The sequence below is a fragment of the Scyliorhinus torazame genome, chromosome 1 (assembly GCF_047496885.1).
Source record: "Scyliorhinus torazame isolate Kashiwa2021f chromosome 1, sScyTor2.1, whole genome shotgun sequence".
NCBI classification, from domain to species: domain Eukaryota; kingdom Metazoa; phylum Chordata; class Chondrichthyes; order Carcharhiniformes; family Scyliorhinidae; genus Scyliorhinus; species Scyliorhinus torazame.
The window spans coordinates 209645693-209658154 of NC_092707.1; the positions used below are offsets into that span (position 1 = coordinate 209645693).

Below are 12462 nucleotides of genomic sequence, written 5' to 3' on the forward strand. Positions count from 1 at the left end.
AGAATTGTTTGCAATAAATGACTACTTTACAACTTTGCTACCCAGAGCTCCACAAATTGAGGCATTTTATATCCGACATTTAAACAGTTCTGACTTTTACTTTCCCAGAATTCTGTTCAATTTATCTCTTCCGTTGTTTCCTGGCTGTCTGACTGGGTAAAATTAATTGATTGGCTCCTTGGCCCCTGCTGAAAATACTTTCCAAACTCCCATTACAGATGCTAACCACTCCTCACATTTAAGAAATATATTTTTGGAGGGGGAAAATGAACTCTTTCCTAATAATTAAATGGGCATGATTTAACTAAATGGCATTACCGAGAAACACAAGGCTATAAAATGTGACTCACGTATGGTAAGGGGCTTCAACGGGAAGTGAGTGGTCGAGGCCGCACATTGCTCTGTCTTGGAAACTGAGGAGCTCTGCTTTCCAGAACTTATCAGTGCAGCGAGATGTCGGGTCACTATTTTTAAATGATCTCCAAGGACCCTGAAATGATCCCCAAGCCCCCCCCCAAACCCTCCCCCAAGCCCCAACACACTATGGGAGGGACCGCGATCCCCCCCCCCCCCACACACACACCACACGCGTAGGGCACCCACCTGGCCCGATCACATCTGCACCTTGATAGTGACACCAGGGCACCTTCGCAGTCCAGGTGGCACTGCCTAGTGGCAGGCTGGCAGTGCCAGCATGCTTGGGTGGCACTAGCAGTGCCAGGGTGCCACCCTACCCAAAGGGCATGCATCTGGAGGCCTCTGATCCCCCTGGAGACCCCTACGAGTGCTGTCCTGTCATTTCCCAGTTTCTGGAGACCAGGGGCTGGATTCTCCGCACAAGTAAATCAAGAAAGAAAAACAAAAACCATACTCCCAAGTGAAAAGAAAAAATGATTTCAAACTTTATTAACTTAATCTGAGAATCAGAGATTTAATTAAACAACATTGCCCAGGCATTAAATTTTCCATCTGGGGAAAGTAGCAGGCTGGATTAGAAATGGAGGTTGGCCAGCCCGGAAGATCTGAGGAGGCTGCCGGCTGTGGAAGTTAGCTGAATGGAACCTGCATTGGGGAACCGGCACTGTATCCAAACAGTAAAGAACAAAATGTGAAACATCTCTCCAGCCCTCATCTCCGATACATTCACCAAGCTATGCCCCCATCCACTCATATGGCTCCTCATATCCTCATGTCAAGGTTTACCCCGAAACAACTCTTATAGCACCTCATGTCCCATGCCAACCAATGTCCCTCCATCCACCCCATGACCCTTTATAGCCCATACTAACTTAGTGCTCACACCCATGACCCTTTGCCCTTACACCGACCGTGCCAATTCACCAAGCATCCACTTTGGGCAGACCTCAGGACTCATTCAGAGATGAGATAAAGTCCAATAACATAAAATTCTACGTTTTTAGTGCAGACTTCACTGTATTGAAAGATACATTCTCATTCATAAAAAATCCATTTGTTATATTTACGTTCCTGGAACTAAATAAAGCCCAACAAACATTTCATTCAAATGTGCAAACCCTTTTAACAAGAATTGGAATTCATAGTCACACATCAAAAAGTGTATAACCACTTGTAGCTGTCAACCAAACAGCCACCCTACTATGATAATGGGTGATTGTAAAGTCAGTCACGCAGCACTCATCCAGTAATAGAAATCCTCAGGCTTATTTCAACAGATAGTGCAAAATAGTAAGCAATACATTTTTTAAAGATCCAGACATTGGCTACTTAGATGAATGAACTTAAAAATATAACAGACTGAAAAAGATGTGCAACATTTTCTTAGCAGCTGACATACCTTTTATTTTTTCTGCATCCCTAGTTCTCTTCAAGGAGGTTAACACTTGCAATCCTGCAACTATTACTGGAACGTTGTCTCACATTTCATTGGACGATGAGGAAGATGAAAAGCTGAATATAAACAGTGAAGGGATGAACTTCACAACCCTTCCAGGAAACATCCCACCAGGAAATGTCTTGGTTCAGTTGCCTCCTATGCATCAGCTGCGCAACATGATGTCTGGTATAAATGAACTGAATGAGCAGCCAGCCAAAAAGGAAACCAACAGTGAGTTGAGGGGAACACTGTATCTGTGCACAGAGAACACCTTGAAGCCAGTGGATGTGAAGTGGAGGCGGGCACAGGAGCAGCCACTGGAAGGTGACTACATGGTGCTCCCGAGACGCACAGTCAGCTTAAAGCCTTTCATCAAAGAGGACAGCAAGTTAAACATCAATGTGGATGACAGCAGGCACAATATCGTCGAGAACCAACCAGTTGAATCAGAGGTTTATCCAAACTTTGCCGCAGTCGATCAAATCAACATTAACATAAATCAACCATATGGAACTCTTAATCACCCGCGGAGTGTACCTCTCAAACAGCACCCTTCAGTGAGGCACATTCTGGCGTCGGAACTTGCTGACAGGAGCAGAACCATGCCACGTCACAAACCAAGTTCAGCAGGATCCACGGGTTCATTAGAAGTAAGTTAAAATGGTGATAATGATCAGGTCACATTGTTCAGAGGGACAATGCAGAGGAAGAAGGTATTGCTACTGAATAAGGCTCATCTCTCATTGCAGGAGTCATATCGTTAAGTTCAACTAGCACTTAATGACATTTCTTCATTCATGCAGCCTATTGCCTATCATTCATGAGGCTAAAGCAATGAGTGACAAGTCCTGAAAGACGTGCCATTGCTCAGAGTCCAGATAACCTGTTGCCCATCCTCCATATAGTCTGATGATAAAATATATTTTCAATTCCTTTGCTCCTACGAACAGCAGATCTCTAATGTTTTCCCATCAGTGAAGTCCTACTTCCCCACCACCTATCCCACCCCAGCAGCATTTTCATTTAATTACTGCTTCCTTACTGTTTTAACTTTGAATTTTGTATGCAATCAATATTTCAATGTTATTGCAGACTTTGGGCTGGATTCTCAGTTTGTGTGACTAAGTGCTGACACCAGGACTGAATGGGAGTGTTCCACGGTCCCGATGGCGGCGTCAGTCCTGGAGCAATTCAGGACATGCAAATGGGCCAGCACTCATGTCACATGGAACTAGTGCAATTCCTTTGGCATACTCTATGAGTACGCTGCTTTGGAGGGGGCGGGGCATCGTGAAAGCAGCCCCGCCCCCGATTCGGTTGTAACTTGGATTCCCTGGCCGAACGCGATTTCGCCATTGGCGACCGGAGAATCCAGCCCAGCATTTTCCATTTTTTGTGATGTGGCTTCTTGAACCAGAACTTGTCCCTCAGTGATGTAGGTAGACTGAGATATTCTGCATTGATCATCAGCCAAGGTGGCTTTCTCCATTGCTGCTGAGATTGTTTTTAGCTTTGCTTGAAACAGTTGCCTCAGTTCAGCAACTGCTGGTGACTCAGGATGACCAAGAGACTCAGCTGATTGTGCTCCATAGTTCTGGACAGAATAGCTTCGCCACCTTTCTTGACACTATTTTTGTGGCTTATAATTTTATGTTTTGTTCCCTGATTTCAAGAAAATGTATTTAAAGGACTTGCTCATTGATACTAGGTTGGGTTAATTTTGGAGGGATTTTTAAAGATACAAGCAGAGATTGTGGATCATTTTATGAAAAGAACATTAAAGGATAGGCTGTAGAATTACTCCATTGGGACCAGAAGCAATTAGGAGGACCTTTTTTGAGGGGAGGTCTTGTAGCACAGTGGGTAACCTCCCTGAACCTGCCTCTGAACCAGAAGCTCAGGGTTCAAGTCCCACCCCAGGACTTGATGTCCAAGGAACGTGCGTTCATAACACAACCAAACAGTTTGAGTGTCAACCTATAAACCCTTCCAACATGACAATGACTGGAGGTACGAGGGGGAGAGTCACTTGATGTGGAGTGACGGCCCTCAAGCTATAAGCCCTGGGCGACAAACTAGCGACCTCTTCCCTGAATAACCATGGAAACAGACAAAAGTCTTCTAGGAATGGGAAGAGGAATTGTATTGAAATTTTTGATGGGAAAGACTACGTCCTGTCTTTCCACAACTAGTGGGTTATTTCTTGGCTTTGATGTTCCCGTGTTTAGAGTTGCCATCGTCCCTCCTATCCCTAACCAAGTTGATGACCCCTTCCCTGAGATTTTATATGGAGCCTATATTCAGGTGCAAGGGCAAATGGAAGTTCCACTTCATCGCACTTGGAAGAATAGCCTCCCAGGAATTTGGGCCCATTGGGTTTAAGTAGGTGATAATGGAGTAAGCCTAATGGAATAACATGATGAGGTCCGTTGACTCGATCATTATTCAAGGAATTCATTTTTATATTATTCAAGCTACTGGGAAGAATAAAATGTTGTACTTCTGAGCTGATTTTTGTTCTCACAGGCTTAATAAATGTAACTATGCGAAAAATGTGCATAAAGAGGTGTAAAAAGTGACAGGAATTATTTTCTTTTTAAGAATAAATGATCCTTTTATCTGCACACATTTTAATTATAAATTTGTTGAATAGTGAATCGGCAGCCCATTTTACACCCAATGATTTTCCATTGACTCAACACTGTTGAATTCCTGTTTTGTGCTACTTCCAAGCTGAATTTATATTTTTCCACAACTAAGGACAGTAACCTGCTCCCAGGTTTTATCAATCCCATTCTCAACTTGAGCAATTCACAACTATCAGAGTATCTTCTGCTTTTTACTTGTGCTTGGGATGTGAGTGGCAGTAAGACCATAATTATTGTCCATTCTTTGTCTGAAAAGGTGCAAGTGGTCATTCTACTTAAACCACTTTGGTCCCACTGATTATGGGATCCACACAATAATGGTCAATCCCTCAAACCGGCAGCACGGTAGCACAGCAGGTAGCACACAGCTTCAGGGTCCCGGGTTTGATTCCCGGCTTGGGTCACTGTCTGTGCGGAGTCTGCACGTTCTCCCCCTGTCTGCGTGGGCTTTCTCCGGGTGCTTCGGTTTCCTCCCACATGTCCTGAAAGACGTGCTGTTCGGTAATTTGGTCATTCTGAATTCTCCCTTTGTGTACCCAAACAGGCGCCGGAATGTGGCGACTAGGGGATTTTCACAGTAACTTAATTGCAGTGTTAATGTAAGCCTACTTGTGAAATACAAAAAAAAGTTATTATTATAAATCCCTTCACGACCCTAGTTCCTTATCTTTGTAAACACCTCCATCCCCAAAACCCTTTGAAATTTATGTGCTCCTCCAACCTTCTTCCCAAGTGCATTCCCCACGTCTTTTTCTCCAATGTCAATCCCATTCTCAACTTTAGTAATTCACAACTATCAGAGTATCTTCTGCTTTTTACTTGTTCTTGGGATGTGAGTGATAGTAAGACCATATTTATTTATTGCTCTGAAAAGGTGCAGGTGGTCATTCTTCTTAAACCACTTTATTCCCACTGGTTATGGGATCCACACAATAATACTGTTGCTTCACAGCTCCAGGATCCCAGGTTCGATTCCTAGCTTAGGTCACTGTCTGTGCGGAGTCTGCACATTCTCCCCGTGTCTGCATGGGTTTCCTCCGGGTCCTCCCCACAAGTCCCAAAAGACTTGCTTGTTCGGTGAAAATGTGCGGGTCAAGTGGATTGACCATGCCAAATATGGTCAAGTGGGGTTACTGGGTTGCGGGTATAGGGTGGAGGTGTGGGCTTAGGTAGGGAGCTCTTTTCATGGACCGGTGCAGACTCAATGGGCCTAATGGCTCCCTTCTGCACTGTAAAATCTCTGATTCTATGATTCATCAGCTGTGTAGGCCCTAAACTCTGGAACTACCTTTCCAAATCTCCTTGCCTCTCCAACTTTCTCCTTTACGATACTGCTTAAAATCTACCCCTTTGACCCAATTTTTTGTCATCTTTCCTGTGTCAATTTTCCTCTGATACACTCCTACTCCTGTGAAGTGTTTTGGAGGTTTTGCTATGTTAAAGGCACCACATAAATTAGGGAACAGTTTAGACTACTGATCGCTCCATTCCCCCGTGGTAAAGAATCTGCTCCAATGGTATGCACAATGTCATGTTATGCAGATTGGTAAAATTTCAAATTTATATGTATGCGACAATAACTGATCTTGGTAGAAGTGAGAATGATGCAATTAGCCTCAATGTTCCTGATATCAAGTGGTAACAAATTCAGTTAGGGTTTGCACTCCTGCTCACCGTTCATTGATCTATGCTGGAAAATTAACTTGCCCTGGTGTCTGCCAAATAAACCTTTCAGCACATGTAGCCAGACAAATGAAGAATGGCCACTTAAGGGAGGAATTAATGATCCCCTAGGAATAATGTCCCATCACCAATCAACAGATCAATATTCAAATCGAGACATTGTATCTCTGTCACTTGGCTTTGCATCAGAGGATTAGTGCATTGCCCTGAAAGTAATAGTTAAAAAGCTAGTGACAATAGAAATGTGGAACTTCATTCAGACATGCATCACTGCATTTGTTTGACATAAACAAATGTTGACCAATTTGAATATTTGCTTAGAAAACTGACAACTCCAATTGTTACAGTTGTTATAGCATAAATAGTCAGGCTACAATTATGTCATGATAAAGTTTTGTAAAATGATTGATTAGTCATGGTAAGAATGTTATAGAAATCACAGGAAAATGTAGCAGAAAATCAGTTATATCTTTTATGGCAACTAAATTGCCAATATTTAGCTCTCTTCTCTCTGTCTGTTTTTATCTTTCTTTCCCTATCTTTTATATTTTTCCCATCCTTCACTGTTGCTTCCTTCTCTCTGTATCATTCCTCATGTTCCTGTTCGTCAGTCTTCAGTTTTCTGTTTCTTTTCTGTACCTAGAAGTACAAGTGGGAAAGGCAGAGCTACAGAAATTGGGGGTGGGATGGAGGAAGCCTGGAATATGGCAGGTGATTAGGAAACAATTGAGTATATGGACATGTTCTGTTGAGGGAAGGGACACGGTAAGATTTGTATTGTCATTAGGTCTTCATGTAACCTAATTGCTTCATGATTCTCAGATAATTTATTGTCAAATTTGCATATTGCAGTAAATCAGTTTTAGTTGTTCTGGTTGATGTTATTTTGGTTCCCCCTCTCCCAACCTCTCATCTCAACAGAGATTCTGTACAGCTGTGATATCACTCCCACCTTGTATTCCATCCTCCCGCTTGAGACAACGTCTACTGTGCTGTCGGTGACAAAGAACATAGAACATACAGTGCAGAAGGAGGCCATTCGGCCCATCGATTCTGCACCGACCCACTTAAGCCCTCACTTCCACCCTATCCCCGTAACCCAATAACCCCTCCTAACCTTTTTGGTCACTAAGGGCAATTTATCATGGCCAATCCACCAAACCTGCATGTCTTTGGACTGTTTGAGGAAACCGGAGCACCCGGAGGAAGCCCACGCAGACACTGGGAGAACGTGCAGACTCCACACAGCCAGTGACCCAGCAGGGAATCGAACCTGGGACCCTGGCATTGTGAAACCACAGTGCTATTCACTTGTGCTACCGTGCTGCCTGAAAGCTCAGAATATCACCAGGTGAACTCATGGTGGTGAGCTGAGGTATATTCTTCAGAAGGTTGCGACTCCGAACCCTGTTGCAAACAAATCTTGTGAGGAGGTACATTCATTATGAAGCAAGGAGAAGGAAGGCAAAATGCATTGCTGCATTCAATACTTTTAAAATCTGTTGGTGCACACTATTGCTCTGTTGTGAGACGATTGACTGCGCAGAGAGCTTCTCGACTTTACCTGTACCAACAGGAGCAGTTGCTGAACAGGCTTCAAGCATTTGCCCTTATCCACATTCCAGTGGTCGTGGGTCGTCTGTGTGCTGCCTTGGAATTGATGCATTGTGCAAGGAAACCTGAGGAGACTTAATGGGAGGGAGAATGTAATTAATAAATTCAGTAATACCTTTCCAAAAACTTTGTGTTAACTAATTTTATTTCTTTGTTACTTTCACAGAGGAAAAGATTGAGGTACTCCGATCTTGATTTTGAGGTACGAATTATCATAAATTAACCACAATTAGTAAAATAATGATGTTACTACTTGTTTGGCAATAAGACTGCACAGAATAGAGAAGTCAAATTCGGTATCACCGATGATCAGAGATTCACAGCTCACAGTTATTCAAGAGCTTCACGTGGTGTCAAAAAACAGGGCACAGTTTAAATCTCTTACGAACGTCTGTTGGGTCTATGAAACTTAATAGCATTTTTTATCTCAAAGTCCAGTGATTTTATGTGCTACACCTTATATGTTCAGTAGGCCTCTCGGAGAGGTTCTGAGTCTTTTATGGTTGAACGTTAACTGTTTATTGGTAACACATAACTATGTAGATATGCACACCCAAGTTATGAGTTAACTTCCTGTTTGCTTCTGGATACCTCCTGACCTCCTAGTCCCTGTCTATCTCCAAATTACCAACTTGCCCCTCCCCCCCCCCCCCCCCCCCCCAGCCCCCTGCAACCCGCCTATCGTCTACCCTATTCTCCCTGGGACCCCTGACACTTACCTTCACACCAATTACCTCCACTTTATCCCAGGCAAGGCTCTGCAGTGTGTCTCCTGGCCACTGGAGCACTGTGCTTGATTGGCCGTCAGCATTCCAAGGTGGGACATCCTTCCATATGTGCATTAAAGTCACACATGTTGTCAAGCAACACTCATTTGAGCCTTAAATAGCAGCAGGCCTGTCAGAGTCACCGAGGAAGCATTCTCTGCTGACTCTCTGGTTGACGGGGTCGCTCCTTGTGTCCAGACCCTGATTTTTAGTATGCCTGACCTACTCCAGGCATGCCCCCGTGCACTCTTCATTAAAGCAGGATTGATCCCCTGGCTTAATACTAGGGTGGAGTTATGGCAGGCCATGAGGTTCCAGACTATGGTACAGTGCTGCTGTTGTTGATGGCCTGTCGTGTCTCATGGGTGACCAGTCTTGAGCTACTTGATCTGTTCAAAAGCTATCCCATTTAGCAAAGTGGCAATGCTTCACAACACGATTGAGGTCTTACTCATTGTGAAGATGGGACTTCCACTCCAGAAGGACTATGGGTCTCTCCGACTGATACCGTCATGGACAGATGCAGGCAAATTTATGAGCATCGAGTATGTTTTTCTCTCTTATTGGTCCATCCCCACCTGCCACAGACCCAGCCTAACAGCTGTGTCCTTTAGGACACTGTCAATAGTGGTGCTACCAAGGCACTCTTGATGATGGATGTTGAAGCCACTCACCCAGAGCATGTTCTGTGCCCTCTCCACCCTCAGTGCTTCCTCCAAATGGTGTTGAACATGGAGGAGTACTGATTCAGCAACTGATGGATAGGGAGATTTGGTACGTGATATGTTTTTTTGCTCATGTTTAACCTGATACCATGAGTCTTATGGGGTCCTGAGTCCATGTTGAGGACTCCAAGGGCAACTCCCTCCTGACTGTATGCCACTGTGCCACCACCTCAGATTCCCTATGTTCCCTCATCCCCCATGCCCCTTCCATGATACCAGAGATTCCCATGCCCCCATGTATGTTCTAGAGTCACTCACCTAGTATCAACTATGTATAGTCCTCAGGAGCAATGCAAAACAACGGGAATTCTTTTAAAAGTAGTTTAAAGGAATCTGTGACAATCCAACCTCATAAAATTAACAGTCATTTCCCTGAACAACTTTGTCAACAGAGCATAGGATTTTGGAATTCAGCCAAGTCTTTAAAATAACCATAGCTATCAAGTTATTAGCTTCCAATCCAAAGGCTAAAATAGAAAGCATAGATGGTGTCTTCTGCATTTCAAAACAGATTTCCTGTCAATCAAGGGAAGAGCCAGGTGCTTAGAATTTATTTTATAACTTCTCACAAGCCAGGATTTTGTTTCTAGCGATGTCTCTACTTTGTAATTCCAGTTTTAAACATGCCATGGAGGATTTCCAAACACATTTTCTACATTTTTGAAGGCATCAAGGCACTTTCTCCAGTAGGAAAAGTAATGCAATGTATATCAACACTTAAAGTATGAAGGTCAATAACAGCCAACTTACCTTTGCAGAACTGAATCCTATGATGACTCACTGCTCTAAAAACACAATTAGATTACAATGCAACATCTAAGAGTTGTCATAATATACACCAGTATATCATGGTGCAGACACACACTGATGGACACACAGTGGGACCAATCAACACACACAACACCACAGCCAATTACCAGTTAGAGCACACGCACTATAAAGACAGGAGGCATCAGAGTTCCCGCTCATTCGAGTTGCAGCTTGCTAGGAGGACAGAGCTCACAGCCTGTAACACAGACATTCACCATGTACTGAGTGCATCGACTGGTTAGGACAAGGCAAAGGTCTTTAGTTAAAGCTAGTATCGTGTAAACCCACAGTCTGAGTATGTTTAAACAGTTAATGATTCAATAAAATAGTATTGCACAATTTCAAGCGTTGGTGACCTGTATGTGTTCCACGGATCCAGAACACCCAACGCATCAAGAGTGATATTTGAAGGTGTGGCAACATTTTGCACTTAACCTTCAGAATGTTGCTGACTCTTCAGCAGACTTCCCGCAGTGGTCAATGACTCCTCTAAGGAGGTATAATTTGTTAGGGCTTCCAAGACCCACACCGGCACATGAAAGTAGTGTACAAAGAGGAAAATAAATTTACAGTGGTCCACAAAATGGGGACCTGGACTCAGAAGAGGTGCATGGGTTTTTTGCATCCAAGGCTTTCTTAACCCACCAAAAGGACAAAGCTAATATGGCATAGAATTGGGAGGCAAAGAATAATTGTTTCTCCAACAAAAGTAAGTTCAGGATTGCGCTATGTGTCTCCTTTGAATTTAAAGATTGTGACATTAAGCTAAATTTGTATGAACCTTTCTGAGGCAACACTTGGAGTATCCCACACAGTTATGGTTGACATATTATGAAAGGATATAGAGGTACTGGCAAGATTGCAAAAATGATTTTTAGCGATGATACCAGAATTTCAATGTTATGTCTATCAGGGAAGCTGTGTGCTTTTCTTGAAAAGGAAGGCAGAGGGGTGGCCTAATAGAGGTCTTTAAGATTCTGAAATGTATGATAGATTAAACAAGTGCTGAGTGTTTCAGCTTGTGAGAAAGAAGGAATATAGGAACAGCATTGGCCATTTAGCCCCTCGAACCTGTCCCGCCATTTAATGTGATCATGACTGATCTGTGACCTAACTCCATATACCTGCCTTTGGCCCACATCCCTTAATATGGTTAATAAAAGAACAGAACATAAGACCATCAGAACACGATTGTTGTGTATTCTTAGTATTTTTAGTGTTTCCTCACAAGCAGCCTTTTAGCAGAACAGAGGCACTTTAAGAGAGCATTTGAACGCTGTTTACGCAGGCAAATAGGCAGTCTAACATCGCAGCCTGTCGTGTTAATATCTTCTAAATAAAGCTCAATGTTTTGGTTTAACCTCCAAGGCCTGCAGACTCTATCTAAAATCTATCACATAAAAACTGCCGACAAGGTAGGCAAACAGCATTTGTAGACACCCAAAAGGTTGAACAGCATTTGTAGGCACCTGAAGAAATAACACATAGTTGAAATTGTTGCTACATGAAAGCTGGTGGCGGGGGATCCAAACAGGGGTTGCAGCCACCGGAGGAACAAAAAAATCCAAAGGAAGCAACCTTGGAGAGCCCTGCCTGAGAAGTAATTACTCTGCAACAACAAATTTTAGAGCTGGGGGTGTTGTAAAACACAAAACGAAACAGGCTGAGCTCACGTTGTGCCTTGTTTTGGGGAAAAAGGAAGCAAGCTTCCATAGAGAAAAATTGCGGAGGTTTTTAGTTGCCGTGGGACCATTTCATGAGAATACAGAGCAATGGAACTTGTGTACAGAAAGATTCAACTATTTTGTTCAAGCTAACACGAAGCAGCAAAATAAAAGTCTCAACATTCTGAGCATAATGGGGGGAAAACATTTAACCTCCTTAGGAACCTGATACAGCCGGAAAAGCCAGGCACAAAAGCGCACAAAGAAATAGAAATTTTGCAGCGCACTATTCATCAGAACATTTTGTCTTCACAGAAAGGTTTAGTTTTCATAAGCATAACCAAGAAGAAGGTTCAATGATTACACAGTTTGTAGCTGCCCTGAAAAAAATGGCTGAACACTGAATTCGGGATTGTGTTAAATGATACCATCAGAGATAGATCAGTCTGTGGTTTAAGGAGCAAATCTATTCAAAAGCGGTTGTTAGCCAAAAGCAACCTGACCTTAAAGAAAGCTTTGGAAGTTGCTGCATCCATGGAATTAGTAGCCAAAGAAGCTCAACAGTTTACAGTTTAGTTCAAACACACAAATTCACAAGATTTCGGCTGAAACTCGAGTGCTACACAGACTCCCACTTGCCATGAGTGTGCAAAAACCGGGAACTTAGCAGCAGATTGTTGGTGCAAAGACATTGGA

At 43.2% G+C, this 12462-nt stretch overlaps 1 protein-coding gene across 8 annotated transcripts in view; it reads left to right on the top strand.

Moving 5' to 3' along the window:
* LOC140418616 (adhesion G protein-coupled receptor B2-like) overlaps positions 1-12462 on the top strand; it is a 1340408-nt gene that overhangs the window by 1279671 nt on the left and 48275 nt on the right. For all 8 annotated transcript variants that reach the window (XM_072502156.1, XM_072502149.1, XM_072502159.1 and 5 more), the window contains 2 exons: positions 1841-2505; positions 7967-8002. In XM_072502156.1, coding sequence (XP_072358257.1) covers positions 1841-2505; positions 7967-8002 — 701 coding nt within the window. The remainder of the gene's footprint in view (positions 1-1840; positions 2506-7966; positions 8003-12462) is intronic.